The sequence below is a fragment of the Pezoporus wallicus genome, unplaced genomic scaffold (genome assembly GCF_028554395.1).
Source record: "Pezoporus wallicus isolate ANWC-B61680 ecotype Strahan unplaced genomic scaffold, APGP_CSIRO_Pwel_v1 contig_6814, whole genome shotgun sequence".
In the NCBI taxonomy this organism is placed as follows: Eukaryota; Metazoa; Chordata; class Aves; order Psittaciformes; family Psittacidae; genus Pezoporus; species Pezoporus wallicus.
The window spans coordinates 507580-531814 of record NW_026639755.1 but is presented as its reverse complement, the minus strand read 5'-3'; the positions used below and the strand labels follow the sequence as shown (position 1 = coordinate 531814).

Here is a 24235-nt window from a genome sequence, read left to right as displayed (position 1 = left end):
CTTCTCTGCCTTTTCCCCTGCTCAGATCACTGCCCAGTTTGGAGATTATGTCACTATGAACAAACTGGATGTACTGGCAAAATTATGTTCCCTAATTTGAGTATAATATACTCAAATATTGGTACAGATACAATAAGGACATTTAAATAGGCAGTTTGAGAATGTTTTTCACCAAGAAAACACAAGACATCAGAATTTCAACATAAACTGTACATTCAAATTCTGTACTAACTCCAAAGATATGAAGGGTAACAATAAGCAGATTAAACAGATTAAAGATAGGTTCATTGTAGTACTACGTAAGCATCTGGTGCCACACTACATGTTGGAAAGAAAACACCCAAGCACAACGTAAAATGGACAGTTTCATATAAAGAGAGAACAAAGTTCCCTGTCTATCCAGTAAGGAGAATACCTCTGAAAGCAACCATGGCATCTTTAACGTGCTTGTATGTTCAACTGGTAAATAATTACTTCGAAAAGATTTGTTCAGTATATGGGTAATAAGTAACAAGTCAAACATGAGCAGCAAACAGTAGCAGTATTATACTGAGTCTAAACTCAGCAATTACTTAACCTGAAGTCTGGAATTTGCAGAAACAAGCAAATCCAATAACGAAAACTGAGCTAGGCTGGACCTGGATAAAGCATAGCAAATAAGTTACAAAGAACAAACCCTCACTGGCTCCCATCTGGGGGACCGACCAGTTGACTACAAGTCTTTCATCTTTAACTCCTTTGATTCCATTTAACAACATAAAGCACGAGATGTGACAGCAAATGGGGTGGTATGAAATATTCCATTGTGTTAGCAGAAGTCTATATTAAAAAGAGCCCCCACAAAAAAAAAACAACAACCCTTAAATGAATTTTGGACTTCTAGCACTAAAAATATACAGAGAACATTGCTCCTTTGGAGAGAGTTTATGTTCCCTGTTTGTTCACTCCGTGAGAAGCAGCGGGTGGCATAGCAGCATGGCAGGGGAGTTTTGCTGGTACCATGAAATCATGGGGCTGGAATGCACTTCAGTGGAGCTCTTCGGTCAGGGGATGGGAGCTGTGTGCTCTCAAATACTAGAGTTGGAAAAGGATAAAAACAAAAGGAGTGAAGGCTTCCCAGTGGAGCAGAGTGAAAGCCACAAGACATGCAGCTCCAGCCCACAGGCACTCACTCATTCAGACATCTGTAGTAAGCACAGTGTGAGCCTGTTGTTCGTGTGTTTAACTCTGTGTGGTGTGCGCACCTACACCAGTAGTGCTGCATGTTAATCTTCACTCCTGGTAAGAGCATAGTATCTGACAGATGTTTTGACATCTATTATTTTCCTCTCAATGAGACTTCTGCAAGGCAATTCCAGACACCACAGTGCATTTCACCTCAGCATTTTTAAATGAAGCTTGGCCCAAACCCCATTAAGATTCAGGTGTTCTCTTCCCTAAACTCCTTTTTCATGATGAGATAAACTTCTGCTCTTTATAATGAAAAACTGTCAATACCCAAATGCTCTCAAATGATGAGGAATAAGCATTACATTCTTGTCCCAGAGTAGGATGACTAAAGATAAGCTGAAGTATGGGCACATTCATTTTCAATGCAAAACAGTATACTAGAAAAAACCCAGAGCTTCCAAAATCCAATGCTGCTCTCTTGGACCAAAGCAGAACTCTTCTCAGTATGTCATGCTTGTAGTAAGGAGACCTGTAACTGTTAAGTCTTCAATTCAGCAGTCAAAGCCACATGCATTCCCTGCTCATGAGACAAATGTGTCGGAACTGGAGAGCACATCAAACGTGCTAGAGTTAAGGAAAAGATCCATGCATATCATTTCATGTCACTTGTCAATTCTTAGTATCCTGACTATACCTTTCATGTTTAGCTTTATGAATTCTGTGAGGACTGACTACAAGGATTTACCTGTTGAATACACATATTTGCCTTGAATTTCAACAGAAAACTGCTTCTCAAATTTGTAGTAAGATCAGTCATAATAGTTTTTCCACTTCACAAAGGAGTTAAAAAAAATCAAGTGAAAGCATTCACAGGATCTGTTTTCAAAGCCTCTCTTCTTTGTAACTCTGCAGAAATATTGCCATCCTACACTTAATGACAGCAGGCAACCCACAGCTATAAAGAAACCTTCTGCCTACACTTTTATCACTTTGTGGGTTTTAAACCCAGAAAAAGCTAGCGCCCGTTCAAGGAGGTACGACAAAGCTGAATGTGACAATTCTCAGGATTGCTTTCTCCTTTTAGTTTGGTATAGGAAAACATTTACACAATTACATAAAAGTATACATCAAAATTTGGCTGGTCAGAGTCCAGGTTAGACCTACTATTTAACACAACAGACCACAGGGTGATGACATTAATCCTGCCCTAGAAGTACAGAGGCACTACCTCTCAGCTTCCCAAACTATTCAAGTGATGGACGAGATGGAGTCTTCTGTTTTCAAGACAACAACTAGCGAGACATACAGATAGAAAAATCAAATCCCAAAGAGTCTTTTGCCAATTGTACCCTGTGAATAACTGAAGGGAAGGACAGAACTTCAGACTAATTAATTTCTTTGGACTTTGTTCATAAATCTATCCCAGCAAGCAAACTGTTGGGAGACAGGGTTATGCCTCTAGCTATAACATATCTAATAAACTTCTTCATCTTTGAATTAAAACAAAGAGACTTGCTCAGAAGCTCACCTTTGGGCTGAAACACAAGCAGGAGATATCAAACTGCACACTGTTAGTGAACATTATGACAGTGTTACAAGAGCAGCTGCACCAGGACACCCCTGCCTGCACCCCCCCCCCCCCCCCCCAGTGGTGGTTACTCTTCACATGTTATAACATTTAGCCTCTCTGCTTTACATTAACATCTATTTAGTTGGGGCAGAACAGGTGAAAAGCCAAGTGAGATCCAGCAGCATCAGAGCTAATTCTAAACACAGGTGGTGGGCACGATGGAGAGAGCAGGAAGTCGACGGGAGAATCACTGCTGACATCCAGGACAAGGAAGATTGATGGCTTCCCTCTCTAGTTTTCCCCACTGTGTAGGCACGCAGGGGGTGGGGGAAAGGGACGGAGAAGCTGCTGTGCTGGCGACATACCACACCACCCAGCCTCCACAGCACCAGTGCTGATTAATGACACTGGAACGACTCAGGAAACAGCAAAGGATCATTCACAGACTCTGTTGCTCTTGTCAGACTTTTATCCGTGGCGGTTCATTTCGTCCCAGTTGTTCCAAACTGAAGCGAGGTCAGATTTGCCAGAGGAAAAGCGAATGGCAAAGTGAAAGGGAAGAAAGAGCAGCACTAAGCAAACACAGAGATGAGTAAAGCACAAATGAGAAAAGCTGACATTTGAAATGTGAAGATCCTCCCAACAGGAATCAAAAAGGGAAAACCCAACTAAACCCTACACCTGTGCCTCAACCTCAGAGACAAAAGAACGTCTTTGGCTGACAAAAGTCCCCAACTACTGCATCTTTGCCATCTGTCTACAAGGCTTTTTATTTCCCTCATTAATACTTTGCAACTTCAAAGCTCTTGTTGCCAAAATGATACGCTCGTCTGCTAACACTGGCTTAGCAAAACCTGTCTTAAGACAGTTATTAAACAGCAAAGTGAAGAGAGAACAGAGGAGTCTGATTTTACTAGCTAAAGCATAAATTTTTAAGCCTAATTTGGGCAATTTAAGTGTTAATGTTATTAGAGATAGAAAAAAACAAATAAAAGGGAAACTCAGAAGCAGTCTACGTACTACAGACTTTGCTTCAGTTACTGCTTTTTAAGTAATTTCTTGTTGACAAACTTGCTGTAGAAACCTTTAAAACATGTTTACCTTTATCTGGTAATTCAATACATCAAATTCAGCTTGTACAAGTGCTATTTCATCAGGCTTAATTCTTAAAATTAGGGATTAAAGATCTTAAATTAAATTAGAAAGAAACATATTTAGACCACAGCAGGTTTTTCACACAACTTCTGAGAAAGGATTAACTCATTGCCCAGAAACTGAACTAAATTAAGATTCAAACAGCGGTGCCTGGTGCCCCTTTCTTGAATGTCAAATGCGTTTATATTTAAACCAATGTAGGATTTTAATATTTATATTTAAAATGAGAAACACATTTAAAGGAGGAACATTTACAGTGCATACTAACCCCACCTTATAAATTTAACTCTGCCCTCTAGGGCTAGCAAAAGAACACTCTATAACTGTATTCGGGTTAGGCTGCCCTCTCATGCTGCCTTGTTAAAGATGACTAAGCAAATCGAACCTTTAATGTGGTATGCTGCGTCCCACAAATGGATTCTCTCATTTGCCTTTATGAGCTCCACGCACCATTCAGTGTGGCAGTGACAGCTGTACTGACAGACACAACGATCAGCAGCAGCAGTTCACACCGCCACGCAAGACAAGGTACCTCTGGACCCAAGGCAAGTGCAGACCCTTCCCTCCCCGCCGTGTGAAATGGGTTATACAAACCCCGGCTAAAGGACTCTGAAGCAGTCAGCAGTCTACAGAACATAAGAGCTGGCTCAATCACTCTGCAGAGGTCCCAGGACAAGAAGTGATGATAACATTTGACAAGCGGGCCAGGTCTGTGTAGGGATGGTGAAGGAATCAAGCACCGGGTCTGTGTGCAGCCCAGCAGCTGTCACCAATCTTATTCTACACCACAATATCTTTCTTATCAAGGACACAACCTGTCAGGCTCTCTCTCTTTGTGCTGGGCTCCCTACACTTCTTCGTATCAACTGGAAGGCCAGCATGTGATGGCTCTTGTTCAGAGCTCAGTCATTCCACAGAGGCTCAGTTATAGAGCAGGTCCAGTGCATGCTGACACATGCATTACTTCCGCACCTCCTGAGTTTCAAAGACATACATAGAGCTGCAATTAATGGTCTCAGGTGGTCCAAGACAGGCAGCAGCCTATTAGCCTTAACCTTGCATTAATTATTCTCAAACCATTCACTGGTATTTCTTAAGCTAAGGCAATAAAGCTTCTCCAATCAAACTACCTAAGCACTGCCACTGAGTGCAGGCCTTAGCAGCCCATTTCACCCAGTGAAAGGGCAAAGGATTTAATAACACTATGTTCTCGCAGCTACCACACAAGTAAGGTGTGAAGAGATAAACTAAATCAGTGCCTCACTGACAGGAGGTTGCAGCAGGAGCTAAGCGTACTGAACTATCAGCAGGAACATCCTGCACAGCCAGGCAAGGCATGAAGGTCAGGCCAGTTCAGTACGTGCTGCCTCCAAGTCCATTAGATGATGCACACAGTGCTTGAAAGAGAGTATTTGATAGTTACAGTACTGTAGGCATTGCGTGGAGAAGGCGGCACAAGCGAAGAGGAAGCAGCAAGCAAACATTTCAAACCTGAGGGCACAAGTGCCTTCTGGAAACAGCTCTCTCCAGGTCCAACGACCGCTGATCCAGCCGCAGTCCTGGCACAGCAGCAGCAGGGCAAGGGATGGAGCACAGACACTCCTGAGGGAACTCACCTATGTGGAGTTATTCTGTACCAGTTAGCTCAACTCTAACTCCTGGGAAAATACACTGAGCTTTGAAGGAATTAGAGCTCTTAACAGCAGCCAGATGTATTTCTCAAGAACTAGTGATACCAGATCACTGTGATGCCCTTCTATAGCACAAGGAGAAGTAGTACTAAAGGTTCTATCCTGATTTTCATTAAGTTCCAATATTATCTATTTCCACCAAGATAGAGAAATAGCACTTAGAACATGGTATTATATGCTGGAGGTGCAACCGGAGAGAAAAACCCCAAACCAAATCAGAACTTACTGATGGCTTACAGTGACTGTGGCAAAATATACAATTTGCAGGGTTCTGTCCTGGGTCCAGTATTATTTGATATTTTAATATCTGCATTAGTAAACTGGATAATGAAATAAAGAGCATTCATTAAATCTGCAGCTGATTCCACAAAGATGGAAGTATGATAAGGCCTCAAAATGATCTTGACAAAGCAAAGAAATGGTCTGAGAAAACAGGATGCTATTTGCCAGGCAAAAATTACATGGATCTATACAGAAAGGACAACTCAAGTGCACAAACACAGTAAAGAATAGAGCTGTCCAGGCAACAACTGCACAAGAGGATCTGGGCTTTGTAACATTTTAGAAGGTGGGCACAAATCAAGACGATGTTGCTGCAAACCCACCACATTTATAAATTACAGCAAAAAAGAAAAGGAATATAAGAATAGCATTAAAATCCAGAAGACACAAACCAGTTTGCTCATCTTAGTATGAGGATGGCCTCAAGGATGAGGATGGCCTCAACTAGGACAGATTTTAGGGGCTGCAATTCAAAACAGTGCTAGAAAGAGGCCATAGAAGTACAGTCAAGTTCAATGAGAGGCCTCAGAGATACAACTCCAGGGGAAAGCTTGAAAGAACTGAGGTTTAGTCCAGTGGACAGCACACTGGGGAGAAACAAGGTTTTTAACACGCCTTAAATACATAGTCTTCCACATAGGGCTTTGGGGATCATGGTTAACAGAGTAAGAAACAACGAGTTTAAGCTGCAGTAAGAAAGATTCAGATCAGAGGTAAAGAAAAGTTTCCAACAGTAAGAGAAACATTTCAGAAGAGTGCTTAGAGAGGCTTTTGTTAAATACATATATATGCATATATATATATATATATATATATATATACACACACACACGAGATGTGATAAAGATGTAGGGGCATTTCATTTTTACTTAGGGCCAGGGAAAGCACCAGGTCACCTCCACCTGGGTCTCTTCTAGTCCATGAGCCTGTGATCATATGCTCAAAGTGAGATGACCAAAGAGGATGGAAGAGAAGTCAGAATTTTATTTAGATAGGCTACATCTAATGCCAAGATTCAAGCTTTTCTACCTGCATTTAACTGAATTTCATAGTTGAGGCCTTTTAACAGCTGAACACTGACATTCCATGTTGTTGAGAGATGTAAAATACAGGTTAACATTTAATACTGGTAAACTGGGACATACCCACATTTAGAAATATACACTGCTTCAGTAGAACAAAAACATGTGAAGAATTAGCATTTTGCCACAAGGTACAGGTGTCACTGTCAAAATGTACAGAAAAGAATACTGTGTTTCTAAATGATAAGTAATTTCAGATATGAAATGTTGATGTGATTTTAGATTAGTAGAAGAAACCATTTTAAGTAGCAAAACCATCACAATCCTAAAGCAAAACAAAAGCTAAAGAATGCCCCCATAACTAAACACTTCCAGAGAAATCAGAGAAGTTTTATGGTTTTGATCCCAGTAGTACCCAGATCTCTTAAGAACATCTCCTTGCTCTTGCTCCTTCTCTGACCTCTGACCTCTAGCTGAAAGGGAGTTTACTGTATTTTTTCATGGCTTTATTCAAATGAGGAGTCTGCCTGCTATCAGGATTGCCCTATGGGATACAAAGACTATCAACTTACAGTGAGAAGGATGTGCTTTAAAGCTTTTTTTTTGTTTGTTTGGAATTACTACATTTCTTCAGAATATTGTCCTAGAAACTCAAAGAATAGTTGACTTCCTCTCCATTATTTTATTTGGCAATTTCCTGTAGCAAGGAGAAAGTTGGCTTCATTTCACATGGGGCCAAAATGAACATAGTTGTTCAAAAACCTTCACCCTGTGGTCACTGCCTGGAATTCATCTCAGGTGAAAAGTCAAGTCATAAACCACCTGATGGCTGTTGACAGGTCTGAGGATGTGGCAATAAGTTCCCTACTGGTGCACACATTCACAAGGACAATGCTACAGCTGGTCCTCTTTGTCTATGTTGAAGAGAATTCTATCATAGAATCATATAATAGTTTGGGATAAAAGAGACCTTTGAAGGTCATCTAGTCCAACCCCCCTACAATGAGCAGGGACATCTTCAACTAGATCAGCTTACCCAGAACCACATCCAGCCTGGCCTTGAATGTCTGCAGGGATGGTGCATCCACCACCTCTTTGGGCAACCTGTGCCAGTGTTTTAACAACCTCATTGTAAATATTTTTTTTCCTCACATCCAGCCTGAATCTCCCCTCATTTAGTTTAAAACCATCACCCCATATCCTGTCACAACAGGCCCTACTAAAAAGTCTCTCCCCATCTTTCTTACTTCTCACCCTTTTAAGATCTGACAAGTTCTCACAGGACTCTCACAGGAGAGTTACTCCAGCCTCTGGTCACTTTTGTGGCTTCCTCTGGACCCTCTCCAACAGGTCCATGTCTTTCCTGGACAAAGGACCCCTGAGCTGGACACAGTGCTACAAGTGGGCTGTCACCAGAGTAGAGGGGCAGAATCACCTCCCTTGACCTGCTGGCCATGTTCCTCTGGATGCAGCCCAGGATATACTGGGCTGGAAGTGTACAGTGCAAGCTCATGTCCAGCTCTTCATTCACCAGTACGCCCAAGCCCTTCTCCTCAGGGCTGCTCTCAATCCCTTCATCCCCTAGCCTGCATTGATACCAGGGGTTGCCCTGACCCATGTGCAGGACCCTGCACTTGGCCCAGTTGAACCTCATAAGGTTCTCATGAGCCCCCCTCTCAAGCCTATACAAGTCCCTCTGGATGGAATCCTGTCCCTCAGCAGTGTGAACTGCACCACTCAGCTTGGTGTCATCTGCAAACTTGCTGACAGCACACTCAAGCAATTTAAATATTTTTAGACCTAAGAATCATACTTGTATCAGGGACTTCTAGAGAATATTACAAATGTTTTCTCAAGGCAGACAGTCCTCACAGACTACATTTAAACTGGTTTTATCAGTGTAGGTTGGTTCTGAAATCACCAGATTGTGCTATTTCCACACAAAGGACAAACAACAGCTGAAGAATAGATGAAGGGCACAGACGTATTCATTTCTGCTCACGTCCTGCCCTCAAAGAGAATGAGGCCAAGGCATGTTCCTGTGTCCAGGAGCACAGAAGCTCATCTGGATGCCCTAGTTTAGATAAAAGCACTGACCCCCAAAAGTCAATACTAGCTATATTCTCTCCCTAAGGAATTTAATCTGAGGTTTAGTTAAAACCAGGATCAGTATAGTGTCTGTATTGCCATTGAACAAGCAGACTGAATTTGTAACTGATGAAGTTTTCTATATACAGAGCAGATTCTTTGCTTATATAAGAGGAAGTTCTTGTAGGACTGATATCTAATGTGCATCTTCAGGCACTAGTACAATAAACCTCTGCTTAAACAAGCCTGTCCCTCGGTCACTAATGTCTAAGGAATGTAAAGCAAAAAGCAGTACAGGGGAGGATTTATAGCAGTACAGTTAATGCTTATCATGTTTGAGACCTAAATCATGTAGAAGTTTATAGCATATTACCTGCAATATTAGAATGGGCACAGCACATGCCAGCCAAGTCACAGCAACTGCTTCTTATACACCTTGAGTCCAGAAACGGCAAATGAAACCTCCCTAGTTGGTGTGTGAGGCTTGCTGCTCTCTTATAAAGATGAGATCTCTCTTGCTAACTTACCTGTATTACTCAGACTGGCCCACAGCAAACCAGGCAAATGACTAACTCCCAGTTTGGATGCACCCTTTGGAGTATGTCAGTGTAAAAGAAGCTGCAGGTATCCCAGAGATGTGTAATCCTCTGAGTACTGGTGAGTATTCTACTTGAGACTTACAATCAGTGTTGCATGGCCAGCTGTAACAATGTCCCTCTGAAGGGAGTGACTGAACCTTTGGCTGTTCTGACCTGGCTTAATGCTTGATGAACATGCAAAGTTCTAACATTACTTCCATTCTGCAATGATCTTAAATGTGGACATCTTACAGAAAAGAAAAACCCCAAAACAACAAACCAGAACAAAATGAAACAAAAAAAAACAAACCAAAACAAACAACCCAAAACACAACCCCCAAAACCTTAGTGGAAATGTATGAAGAGCAGAATGTGCACTCATTCCTGCTGACAGAAACTGCACATGCTAATCTGTTGCCAGCAGAGATGCAAAATGAGATTCAATCAGGAATTCAGGGTGCTGGACCCTTCCTTCCCCTTATATAAGCAACAAAGAGACTTTGAAATGCTTGACATGGTTTTGTTCTTCCATGCAAACGGAAAGCACCCTATGGATTCCTATTAGGTAAAGTCTTCCCACATCTTGGCAAGTATGCGATTTCAAGAAAAATATTTGCAAATGGATAACTCAATTCAAGTAGAAGTCAAAGACCACCTTTGAAAGAAACTTTGATGTGGCTGTAAGAATGCGGCTGTATCTCTCTAGGAATGATAGCAGAAAGTGGTTCTGTCATCAAAAATTTGTACCTCCCCATATTTCTTTGTGGCTGTTAATGTAAAAAAGCAATGCTGGTGAGCAGGGAAGTGAATGCCTATGAGACCTAGGATTAAGGCAGAATTCCTAAGACCTGCTCTTGCTGTTGGATAAGCTTAAAACATGCCATTTAGCAATCTCACTGCTAAAGGACAGGATTCTTAGAGCATCTTCAAGTGTGAAAGAAAGTGACAGTAGTTGCCACGTGAATCTTTGGCATCAGGAAGCTTGGAGTCTTTTATTGACATAGAAATGTTGCTCTGTCTTTTCCAAAGCACAGCTAATGTGGTGGATTCCAGTCAGAGCCATGCACCTGGTGAAGGAAAGAAGATAGTGAGCCTAGGGCGCTGTGAAGAAATTGGCAACAATGCTTTTGAATGCTGGCCAATGACCTTCCAACTGAGATTAACATTTCAGCATCCAGATTGTGATGAGGACACTATGAAGACCAAGGTACAGTATTTGATTGTCACCGAGTCTATGTGACCAGAAACGACAGTGGTGGGATTCAAAGCCACCTATACATGAACAACTGGCTGATGCACTTGTAAAGAAGATCACTCACTACTGGTGCTGCCAGGAAAAAGTGGGGGGTCATAGTAGTAGGGGACTGTAAGGCACAGAGGCACCCATCTGTTGGCCTGACCCAGTCTCAAGGGAGGTGGGTTGCCTACCAGGGGCTCGGATCAGGGATGTTGCAGAGAGGCTGCCTGGTCTAGTAAGTCCCACTGACTACTACCCACTTCTAGTGGTCCATGGGGGTGCTAGTGATATAGATAGCAGTAGTCTGGAAAACATTAAGAAGGACTACAGAGCCCTGGGAGACGTGGTTAGGGGCTCTGGAGCTCAGAGAGTCTTTTTGTCAATTCTCCAGGATAAAGGGGAAGACCTTAAAAAAGGCTAGGCAGATCTGCCAGGTTAATAAATGGTTAGAACAGTGGCGTCATAGTCAGAGGGTTGGGTATTTAGAACATGGGACTAGATCTGGAAGGCCAGGTCTACTAGAGGCTGGTGGAGCTGGTCTGTGGGGTTTTGGCAGGAGGCTTGCCAGGCTGGTCAAGAAAGCTTTAAACTAGATGTGTTGAGGGAGGGGGGCATCATTCCATCCCAACACTCCCAGTCAGTTGCCAGCACCTATAATAAATGCTCTGAGCAATGTAGAGATATTTCAGTCTCTCCAGCCAATGAGCTGGCTTCATTTCGAGCTCGGCTCAGATGCCTCTATACAAACACCTGTAGTATGGGGAACAAACAAGAGGAATTAGAGATGTGTGCACATCTACAGGGATATGATACAACGTGTAACACAGAAACATGGTGGGATGGCTCCTATGACTGGAGTGGAAGGTTACAGGCTCTTTTAGAAAAGACAGGCCCAGCAGGCGGGGAGGGGGAGTTGCTATTTATGTTAGGGATAGGCTGGAGAGTATGGAACTCTGTCTGGGGACAGGTGATCAGTTAACAGAGAGTTTGCGGGTCAGGATTAAAGGGAAAACAGCTATGGGGGACATTATTGGGGGGATCTTGTTACAGACCACCTGATCAAGAGGACTCTGTGGATGAAGTGTTCTATAGACAGATAGGAACAGCCTCACGCTCACAGGCCCTTGTCCTCATGGGGGACTTCAACCACCCTGGTATCTGTCAAAAGGACAGTATGGCCCGGCACAAGCAATCCAGGAGGTTCCTCGACTGTGTAGAAGACAACTTCCTTCTGCAAGTAATAGAGGAGCCGACAAGGAGAGGTGCCATGCTTGACCTCGTGCGCACCAACAGGGAAGAGCTCGTTGGAAATGCGATGCACCAGGGCAGCCTCGGTTGTAGCAATCATGAGATTGTCAAATTAGAGACCCTCAGGACAGTGAGAAAAGCGTGCAGCAAGCTCACTGCCCTGGACCTCAAGAGAGCAGACTTTGGCTTCTCCAGGAACCTGCTTAGTAAGGTTCCATGGGATATAGCCCTAGAGGGCAGGGGGGCCCAAGACTGTTGGTTGGTATTGAAGGATCACCTGCTACAAGCTCAGGACTGTTGCATCCCAACTAGAAGGAAGTGCAGCAGGAGGGTCAGGAGACCTCCATGGATGGATAAGGAGCTGCTGAGGAAAACTTCAAAGGAAAAAAGAGGCTTATAAAAGGTGGAAGTGAGGACAGGCAGCCTGGGAAGAATACAGGGATGTTGTCCAGGAAGCTAGGGACCAGGTTAGGAAAGGTAAGGCCCAGTTAGAATTCACCTTGGCTAGGAATGTGAAAGATAACAGGAAAGGATTCTATAGTTACACTGCAAATGAAAGACACATTAGGGACAATGTGGGCCCTCTTCAGAAGCTATCAGGGAAGCTACTTCCCTGGATTTGGAGAAGGTTGAGGTTCTGAATGACTTCTTTGCCTCGGTCTTCACTGGCAAAGACTCTGACCAAACCACCCAAGTCTTGGAAGGTAGCTGCAGGGACTGTGAGAATGAATACCCTAGGCCCACTGTAGGAAAGGATCTGGTTCGAGACCACCTAGAGAACCTGAATATGCACAAGTCCATGGGACCTGATGAAATCCATCCGTGAGTCCTGAAGGAGCTGGTGAATGAAGTTGCTAAGCCACTGGCCATCTATTTGAAAAATCAGGGCAGTCAGGTGAAGTTCCCGACGACTGGAAAAAGGGAAATATAACCCTCATTTTCAAGAAGGGGAAAACGGATGACCCAGGGAATTACAGACCAGTCAGTCTCACCTCTGTGCCTGGCAAAATCTTGGAGCAGATTCTCCTGGAAGGCATGCTAAGGCACGTGAAAAACAACAAGGTGCTTGGTGACAGCCAGCATGGCTTCACTAAGGGGTAGTCCTGCCTGACCGATTTGGTGGCCTTCTATGGTGGGGCTACGGAACTGATGGACAGGGGTAGGGCAGCTGACATCATTGACCTGGACTTGTGCAAAGCGTTTGACACTGTCCCACAAGACATTCTTGTCTCTAAATTGGAGAGACATCAATGTGATGGATGGACCACTCGGTGGATAAAGAACTGGCTGGATGGCCACACACAAAGGGTTGGGGTCAATGGCTCAATGTCCGGCTGGAGACCAGTAACGAGTGGTGTCTCTCAGGGATCGGTGTTGGGACCGGTCTTGTTCAGCATCTTTGCTGGTGACATGGACAGTGGGATTGAGTGCGCCCTCAGCAAGTTTGCTGATGACGCCAAGCTGTGTGGTTCAGCTGATATGCTGGAGGGAAGGAATGCCATCCAGAGGGACCCTGACATGCTTGTGAGGTGGGCTGATGCCAACCTCATGAAGTTCAACCATGACAAGTGCAAGGTCGTACACCTGGGTTGGAGCAATCCCAGGCACAGCTACAGATTGGGCAAAGAAGAGATTCAGAGCAGCCCTGTGGAGAAGGACTTGGGGGTGTTCGTTGATGAGAAAGTTAACATGAGCCAGAAGTGTGCACTTGCAGCCCAGAAAGGCAACCGTATCCTGGGCTGCATCAAAAGGAGTGTGACCAGCAGGTCAAAGGAGGTGATCCTGCCCCTCTACTCTGCTCTTGTGAGACCTCCCCTGGAGTACTGTGTGCAGTTCTGGTGTCCTCAACATAAAAAAGACATGGAACTGTTGGAACAAGTCCAGAGAAGGGCCACAAGGATGACTAGGGGACTGGAGCACCTCCCATATGAAAACAGGCTGAGAAAGTTGGGGCTGCTCAGCCTGGAGAACAGAAGGCTGCGTGGAGACCTCATAGCAGCCTTCCAGTATCTGAAGGAGGGCAATAGGGATGCTGGGGAGGGACTATTTGTTAGGGACTGTAGTGATAGGACAAGGGATAATGGGTTAAAACTTAAACAGGGGAAGTTTAGATTAGCTATTAGGAGGAAGCTCTTTACTGTAAGGGTGGTGAGGCACTGGAATGAGCTGCCCAAGGATATGTGAATGCTCCATCCCTGGCAGTGTTCAAGGCCAGCTTGGACAAAGCCTTGGGTGAGATGGTTTAGTGTGAGGTGTCCCTGCCCATGGCAGGGGGGCTGGAACTAGATGATCTTAAGGTCCTTTCCAACCCTAACTATTCTATGATTCTGTGATACTCTACCTGTCAGAGTGGAAGTACATATACAATTTCCTATCACTTCCACTTCTGAATACTTCTGGGAATTAGAAGTTATACAGGAGCTCTGAGCCTCAAAAATGGAAACTCAGCATTACCCAACCCTGAGATCATAAATAGTGACACCCACCTAAGCAGGTGAACTAGACAGGCTTACCCCACTTCGAATATCAACAAGCAGCACGTAATCCATGTTGTAATGTGCACATTAAGGCTGCAAACCCCTTATTTATAAAAAAGTTAACTTAAAAGTTCCTAGTCTATACAGTTCTGAAAGTGCCATCTAAATACAAATGAAGTATAGTAGGGGTTTATTTGCCTGTTTATGAACATCAGCATCCTGTTAATAGTTCATAACATAGATTCATAGAGTGCTTTGGGTTGGAAAGGACCTTAAGATCATCCAGTTCCAACATCACTGCCATGGGCAGAAATGCCTCACACTAGACCATGTCGCCCAAGGCTCTGTCCAGCCTGGCCTTGAGCACCACCAGGGATGGAGCATTCACCACTTCTTTGGGCAACCTGCACCAGCACCTCACCACCCTCACAGTAAAGAACTTCTTCCTTGTATCTAATCTGAACTTCCACTGTTTAAGGTTAAACCCATCATCCCTTCTCCTGTCACTACAGTCCCTGATGAAGAATCCATCTCCAGCATCCTTGTAGCCCCCTTCAGATACTGGAAGGCTGCTCTGAGGTCTCCACACAGCTTCTCTTCTGCAGGCTGAACGGCCCCAGCTTTCTCAGCCTGTCTCCGTATGGAAAGTGCTCCAGTCCGCTGATCATCCTTGTGGCCTCCTCTGGACTTGCTCCAACAGCTCCACGTCCTTCTTACATAGAGGACACCAGAAGCGTACGCAGTGCTTGACCTATGTGCAACACCATGAAAACTGAGAAAACCCCTAGTAGTGCTCCCTCCATGCAACACTCATCCTTCAGTCAGATACCATGCAGATATTACCAAAGCAATGGGGTAATCTTCACCTTACCATGACTTCTGCCAGCTCCAAGAAGTGTAATTCAAAGAACTCCAAGTTAACAGTAAAAGCAGACATTTCATTTCTGGTAGCAGTCATCCCATTTCAGCAGAAGAATGAAGGAAATGGAAAGAATATATACTTCATTGTTCATTTGTATGTCTACATAGGTACAAACATGTATCTATTCCCTTTCCCTGGTGGTGAGAACTTCAGCCTGCTTTCAAGGTGGCTATCTCCATGAGCAAAAATGTGTTTAACCTGCCCAGTGGATACACAGATTTCCCTGATACAACAGAAAGCATCAAATCTTCTCTGTGAGTTGTTTGAGCTGGGGACTCCAAGAATGCCGTTGTTATAGACACGGCTCAAATAACCAAAAGGAAAACAATTTCAATTCACTGCTTACAATCTCAGTAGAGCTCAAAAAAGATCTGTTCTCTAATCTATGACTTAACAGGGGGGTTAACTGGGGTAAGGGGGTTTCTTCACTTCAGCTTCTGATCCTCCTGTAATTTGAGTCAACTCCACAAAGTGTTCATCTAACCTAGAGTCCCATGAAAACCACAACTTGTGTCATGGAAAAAGGAACTGTTAATGTCTAGAATAGCACTTGCTGTATTGGTAAATGGAAATTCTAGCTGCCAATGAAACAGCGTGAAACAAGACCCTCAGTCTGCAGTGCAGAGACAGAGGTGATCCACTACAGACTGTGTAATTCACAATACGTTTGCCCAACATATATACTGGAGAGATTTACACAGACCTTCAACATTCAGAACTGCCAGAGTTGCATCTTTCACTAAACTCACTGTACAAAAACAACTTAATAAAAACAGAAGTCTCTCAAGAGAAAAAACAGGCTCAGCCAAGAGACTGAAAGCAAGGGCCAGAGGCGGAAAGAATGGTGGGACTCTACCCAAGCCCTGCCAAGATGCCAGAAGAAAGGGCTGTTTCCTGCTAAAACAATCTACGTTTGGCAGACTTTATTGTTAGAAGTCCATTAAGGAAATGAATAGGACCCCTTCACACCTCGAAGATCCTTCATTTCTGTCTACAGTGGGTGCTCTCTCCTGTGCAGCTACAGCAGTGTCCAGAATCCACCAGAGACAAGGCATTAAGCAAGGCAGATGAGCAGTTTCTCTACCAGTTGAAGGTCTAATAAATCTGCGTGGAAAGCTGATTTCTATCAAACCCAGTGAAGACCCAAGAAACGTATTCAAAGTGCATACTAACTTCCCTTTAGCTCTGAAAATTATACACAACTAACAGGTTCATTCTGGCCTAGAGAACTTTTGAATGCTTTACTGAAAGATCAGATCTAGTTTCCCTAGAGGATTAAACATAAAACAATTAGTGATTAAAATAATAACAAATGACTGGTTAGGAAAGAATCAGAGAATCATAGACTTGCATTCCAACCTGGATATGAGACACAAGAGCTTTAATCCAAAGGCTGGAACTTTTTCTAACTGCAGCTGGTTCTGAGAGAAGTTGGATAACTAAATAACTTTTAATATTTGTGCCCAACCACAACAGTAGCAAAAAAAGTTATAATTCAGGAAAACAGGAAATAAAAATCTAAAAAAGCCACCAATTTTTACACATGAATCCACAACAGAGGCCACTTGTATTTGGAAAGCACTTCTCAAGTCACTCAGATCTTCCTAAAGGTCCCGTGGTTTACAGCATGGTGACCCACCCCATACTGTGCACCAGGAAACAGCCATCTAACAGATTATTTGCATTTCCAGCTTTTTTTCCCTCAGTCAAAAGCACTTTACTACTTCCAAACTTTATGTTGACTAGAAAAAAAAAATATAAAAAAGATATGCTACAATGGGGACAGTCACAAACCCAAACCCAAGGTAGGCACTGCAAAACCTGTCTGCTCATTCGTCAATCTCAGTAGACAATAGCCTGGACCTGCTGCAGTAACCAGTGTATGTGTGCCAGCTTGTTACAGGCTTCTGGAGACGCATTTCATTACTGGGTAACGAAAGTGACACCAACAAGTACAAGATGGGAACACTTTTAAATTGTTTGCATTTCATTCATAACACATCTGAATGATGATAAAAACTGAGCTCTCCCTCCCACTGGAGTTTTACCTACAATCTTTGAAATTGTAGATAAGGATTAGGGCCTGGTAATTTCAGGTTTTTTCCTTTCTCCAGAACTCATACAGTAACTATAGCTCAAAATTATCAAGACTAAATTTGCATTCTGGGCAAAAAAAAACACTTTAATAGTCTACTCTAAAACAACCCTTTTGCCTTTCTCACAGTCAGCTTCATTAAAATGTATGAAACATGCCCAGTCATTAATATGAGCAGCACAATAACAATGGGAGTGACTAGGTGCTTGAATACAGAAAGAACAAGACTTATACAAAAAATGAACCAAATTTCATCTGAAGATCTCTTCTTCAAGTGCTGACAATACTGACCAGGATCAGGGAGGTTCACAGAGGCCCAGAAAAGGATCAGAAAACCAAAAAAGGGCAAATGCCATTCCTGTCTCCAAAAACACAGGAAAAGAGAAGCAGAAGGGTGGTAGTCTGCTTAGCATCAATTCTCTGAACAAAAATCATCTTCTGCAATTCCCTAGAAGATAACTAGAGAAAAAAAACAGCAAACATGGAGTTGTTAAGAGCAAAAGATGCCAGATTAGTCTAAATTTGGCCTTGAGATCCATTAGGCTGTCACAGGAGAGGAAGAAGTAGTAAACACATCTTGATGCTAGCACTATCTTTGGTCACAAACCATAAAGCAAGCTAGAGAAACTACATACAGGGATCTGTTCTGAGGCAGTTTTCCAGGTAATAACTCAGGTAATGAAACAGGAACATTCCTAAACAAACTGATAAGATTACCATCAGATTACTGTCAGATTACAATGTTGGCTAAGATTCCTTGGATTTGAAAATCTTGTGCTCAAAGTGGTCGTGACTAAACATTTACCAGAGCTGTTTTCTGTGCCACACTGACCAACAGGTAGAAGCAGCATCCTTGGGACTGTGGGACTCAAACCAGTCTTCTCTTTGTATGACCTGAATGATGCCTTCTAGAGTTACTGTCCTGAGTTTCATTAAACCAAATCCAACTTTGAATGCCAGAAAAAAACCCACCAAATTCTAGCACCAAAGAGGAAAGTATTTTGTGTTTAAAAAACACCAAGTCTCATGGCTGGAAGATGCAGTTCTGCATTACATGAAGCTGCAAGAGAGTCCACATCCAGATGCATCACTCCTGTGAAAGGTGATAAAGGATGAAGCTTGCAGGGCAGCAAAACATATAGGTTAGCAACAACAATAGAGCCATGTGTGAAGGTCAGGGAGGGCCTTACCTATCAAAGAGCAGAGATCAGGGTAGGAGAAAAGCCAGCAAAATGGTTTTATTTTAAAAGATGTTTGCAGGAAGAAAAGCAATATAGGTATTAGAATATTCTTACGATAACTGTAATACTGATAACTACTTTGCTACTAGGAAAAAAAAATGGTGCCAAAACCTCCTGACTTTTCCTTGAAGGAAGCCTGGAAAGCCATCTAGTGATGCATGAGACTCTATAATCAAAACCAAGAATTCATCATTCTTCTACTTCACAAGGGTAACAGTGAAGGTAGTAAACTACCTTCTGCTATGTCTCAAGCATGCTGTGTAGCAGGAACTACACAGATCAGAGAGTCTGAAGGGGTATGTGCAATGCTGACTAGGTTTCTCTCTGAACAAATCATAAGTCCGTTATGGGGTAGAGAGGAGAAAAAGGGATACCCTGTCCAAAGCTTGAGTTCACAACAGTACAGAAATACTCCACAGTTTAGTCACTGGCATTGGTACTACTGCTGACAGGTAAGTTTTTCTTCTGTAACCACCTAAGCACAAACAGTCCCTATCTTTACTTCATTAACTTACGATTTTGCTGTTAACATCAGCAGATGTGATAGCTAGTAATCAAAGTCTGAACTGGAGAAAAGAAAGCCTACATAGGCTAGGATTTGACTACTGGCCACTTCTGATCTTAAATTATTTGGCTTTGCAACAGTAAGACTCCAGAGAGATCATCAGTTGAAGATACTGATGTAATTCACTGGCTGACACAACGTGAGGCCTGATTTAGTAAGATTTAACTGAGCAGCACATTCTAGAGCTTTGTTGACAGGACTAAACCTAATTCCTATTTTATCAGGTTACCCACCAACTGAATCACCTTGGATTAAATTTTCCTACTGACAATGCCATAGTTGGCATTTCGAAGCATGTTATCAGTAATTTCCTGGAGTACCTGTTAGTTGGGATTTTAAGAGTGTCTTATCAAAGAAAAAGACTTGACAAAATGACTTCATATAACCCTAGTTTAGAGACCACTTAAGAAGAGTAAATCAAAGAGTTTAAAATAAGCTCTTAAAAGTCAAGATGCCCATAATATAATTAATCTCTCCAACAAAATGTCACTTCTTTCTTAACCACATATATTACGCCTACATATTCTAGTTGTGTACTAGAAATACATACAACAAAAAGTATAGAGGAACTTTTCCACAGCATGATAAAGCCAGCATAAGGATGAACTGTGCACTACAATGAAACAAAGCTGAAACCACAGAAATTACTCCTTAAAATAGCTATGTCTGCATTAGCAAAACCTTAAACATTAGAACTATAAGGGTGCCAGTAGCTATATACTGCTGAAGCTTGAAGACAAATGTATTTCCAGCTTGAAATCTAAATATTCCTCATTAGCACACAGCAAATACATGATCTGTTCCAAACTGTCTGCCATAATAGTAAAAATACTCTGAAGTCCAGTCTGGCAACAGAAACAGCATAAATCAGGAAGCCTTTTTTTTTTTTTTCAATTCTTTTGAAGAAGCACTGAAGTACCACTTCAATTCCAGTGCAGTTCTTTCCAGACATAAGGCGGCACTTAAAGTGAGAGAGAAAAGCGACAAAAGCCCACAGCATACTGGACTTGCAAATTTACAGAGAAGCAACTCAGATCACTGCCGTTATCTGGGGGCAGGCAGTATGAAGTCACATCACCAACACTAACTTCGTGCTTCTTGGGTTTTAAATGAAAACATTTGAAGAATAGCAGGAAGCAAGCCCATTCTCAGACCTATCACATCTAAAGGACATCAGGGAACAATAAACAGGTTGACTGACAAAGCACCTGAGAAGTGATCTTGATCTGATGGGCGACTCAGAGGTGACAAAGAAGTTCATACCAGAGCAAACATTAAGTTGTAACAGAATCAAGTTCACTCAGAGCAGATTTTTCTATTATGTAAGATAAACTGGAATCCTTTGCTAAAAGAATGAAGGCAGGGGAGGCCACCTGCTAGGATACTGAATGGATCTCAAAGAGCCACCATGAGTAACTGGAAAGATAAGCATACACAAGCCCTTTCAATATTTTTCAAGGCATTTTGTAGTTCTTGTCTAAAACTGAAGACTTGTTTGAGGCATCTTTGCAACAGCTACATTTTGTTTGATTTGGCAAACAAAATCTAGGACAATGTAACTGTTCAAATGCTAAGTGTTAAGAACCTAGTAAGATTTAGGTGAAATGAAATCAAAACACCTAAAAGAATGGGAACACCCAAAACCTGACTCAGTTTGCCATAGTAAGACTGTTTAGGCCTTCTATATAGTTAAAATTCAAAGCGGTCTTACAACTGAACTCTGAAGCAAAAAAATATAAGTGGAAACCTTACCTCTGCCTCATAGTAACATCTAGCAGGAAGCATACAGTTACTAAGTAAAAGACTGGTTAGGAAAGTTTCATATGGGATAACAAGTTCTTCCTCTTTTCCTCTCACTCCACCTCCTCAATAGAAAGAGCAGGATCAAGGTCATTTGCATGCTGTTAGCTGTCTTGAGAAGTAACTGAAATATGCCTTAATTTTTTATGTTTAACCTTAAAAATCCTAGCTCTAAAATAACTCAAGCATTTCTGGAACTTGTAGTTTACTCACCACTATACACACCAACCTTTTGTGTATGAGTGCTGTGCTTTAGCTTGAAATTCTCAGAGTAACAGCCCCCTGGTTAACAGAATTCAGTTGCTGCAAGGTTACACTTAGCAGGGATTACAGCAAGAAACCAAAAGCCACTTTTGTTCTCCTTATTCTGTTTTCCCTTACAGGCAACACCACACACATCTATCCTGACCCTCATTCTAGACAGCATTCCATTACAGAAACATAGTATACCATTCAGGATCTGGATGATACATGAATGTAAGCACAACGTTAATAACAAAGAATTGTCCAGCTAAGAGAAACAAACATTCACTAAAATGACTCAACATATTGTATTATTGTCATCAGCTTAATAATTCTTTGACTAGTTTTAAAAGCAAGACTACAAGCTACATAAAAACTCAGACTGGTAAGGCAAATCATTCACAGGTAGAAAAGTTTCTATGAAGAAGGCTGCCTATAAACACACACTCACTGAACATATTCCTACCCAAACTGGCAAACTCAGGGTATCTCCCCATACATAAATATCATGCCAAATATGACCAATGCAAACATTTGCTCCTCTACTTCAAATTTGTCGTGGAACAGGGGAAGACAGGCAAGCTCCTGCTCCTTACAATGCAAATCCCATACGCATTAATCAAGTTTAACTACTACTACACCCCATCAAAGCTGTGCAAGTAGCAAGGTGTAGGGTTGACACACACGCTCTAATGTTCAGACACCCATGCTGCTGGAGAAGACGGGTGGTTGTGGCCTGTAGGTACATTTAAAGCCGGAAAATGATGCTCTAAGAAAAAAAGTACGGACCAGCTCTGAACCTCAAATAACGTCCCGCGGTACCTCAGCGCCTAACTACCGCGAGGGCACGGGCACAGCGAGCCCCCACACCTCACTCACTGGCTCAGGCCTCTCTCCCTCCCTCCCTCCTTCATTCCCACGACCCAAGCTCCGTGTGCCCTGCAGAGCAGCAGCCCATACGGCTGAGCAGCGCCAGAGACAACCGTCTGGAATGCAGAAAGGACGGGGCCAAATGAAGGCCAGTGTGAAAGCGGAGAGAAGAGCAGCCCCCTCCGCCTTGTCCGACCCCGCGCCGCCACTGCCCCGACCTCCTCACCGCGCATGCGCGGAGCCAGCCCGCTGCACGGGGGGCGGGTTGCTGGTAGGGCCGGGCGGGGCTGGAGCGCAGGGCTCAGCCGAAGCCGGGGAGTCCGGGAAGGGATCCCACGGGACGTGCCCGGTGCCCTAGGCCGGTTACCTGGCCGAGGGTCCCGCGGTGCAGGGCCCGGATCAGGCCACTCGGTGTCGCCATGGCAAAGGCGGGAAGGGTGTTGGGGGTGGGCGGGGGGGAAGAAAACAGGGCAGGAGCCCGGAAGGCTCCGCGCATGCGCTACTCAGCGGGCGCACCGCGTGCTGGGATGCGAGTACGCATGCGCAATGCCGGCAGCGGAAAGCTGAGCGGTCGGGTGGCGGCCAAGCGCCGCGGAGGGTGGTTAGCGCAGGCTTGGTCGTTGCAGGGGCGAGCGGGAGTGGGGCTGTGTGTTGGTCGTGGTATGTCTCGCATGTCTCCTTACGGGACCTGCCTCATTGCCCTTGACACTGCCCTTGGCAGCAGTTTGTCCCTTCCGACCCTGTATAACCTCCGAGATCTCACCGACCCGTGCTCCCCTCGGGCATCCAAAGTGTGCCCAAGGCAGCGTTTTCACCAAGAGATCTGCAGGCTGGCCCTTGTGTGGAGATGCCCACCTCTGCGGGCCTCACTCGTCTTTAATCAGCAAACTAGCTAAAGTCAGTACCCACAGAAAACCCTGAAATCTCCTCTTTGAATCTACCCTGCTTTGCCCCGAATACCAAGAGCAGCTGTCTTCATCTTCCACCCCTGACATGGCATGTCCCCAGATCCAGTCTTTGTGCTCACGCAGCTTCAGGTGCATCATAGAATCACAGAATGGTTCGGGTTGGAAAGGACCTTAAGATCATCCAGTTCCAACCCTCCTGCCATAGGCAGGGACACCTCACACTAGACCATGTGGCCCAAGGCTCTGTCCAGCCTGGCCTTGAACACTGCCAGGGATGGAGCACCACTTCTCTGGGCACCCTGTGCCAGCGCCTCACCACTCTCACTGTAAAGAGCCCCTTCTGTATATCTAACCTAAATCTCCTCTGTTTAGCTTGAATGCATCATCCCTTGTCCTATTGCTGCAGTCTGTGATGAAGAGTCCCTCTCCAGCATCGTTGTAACCCCATTTGGACACTGGAAGCTGCTCTGAGGTCTCCACACAGCTTCTGTTCTCCAAACTGAACAGCCCCAACTTTCTCAGCCTGTCTTCACATGGGAGGTGCTCCAGTTCCTGATCATTTTTGTGGTGTCCTCTGGACTTCTCCAACAGCTCCATGTCCTTTTGGTTCCTACAGAACCAAAACAAATGAGTAACACTGAAGCTATAAATGAGGTCTAACATGCTTCTGAAGACTGTTGCACATCAACTCTTGGTGCTGGCTCTTTTGGGAAGGGTGCCAGGTTTCTTCCTGGTTAATTTCTACCCACTTCAATTCCCACACAAAATGCTTATTACCCATGTTCAGGTGATGGGGAAACAAACTAGCAATCTGGAAAGAAGGTGCACTTGTAGATCTGTTAGCAGTGGCACTATGCATCGTATGGGTGATTATTTCCAGTAGCCAACTCGGTACTGAGCAAGAGTAGTCCAAACCCTGACACTGAGGATATTAGCACAGAATGTTCCTAACTGTAAATTCCTGAAGTAATTTTAATAGCTGAAAATGCTGTAAGTTTCCATAACTATTTACTTTCACTTTGATGCATTAGTTATAACATTTTTAAAATGTTAAAAGTCTGTCTGTACCATGC

At 43.6% G+C, this 24235-nt stretch overlaps 1 protein-coding gene across 2 annotated transcripts in view; it reads right to left on the bottom strand.

The window, feature by feature from the left end:
* WARS2 (tryptophanyl tRNA synthetase 2, mitochondrial) overlaps positions 1–22694 on the bottom strand; it is a 45074-nt gene extending 22380 nt beyond the window's left edge. The window contains exon 1 of one of the 2 annotated variants that reach the window (XM_057415940.1): positions 22622–22694. In XM_057415940.1, coding sequence (XP_057271923.1) covers positions 22622–22675 — 54 coding nt within the window. In that variant the 5' untranslated portion in view covers positions 22676–22694. Of the gene's footprint in view, positions 1–21370; positions 21503–22621 lie in introns of those variants that run through there. The other variant, XM_057415941.1, reaches the window with a different exon arrangement.
* Between the last annotated feature and the right edge of the window lie 1541 nt (positions 22695–24235).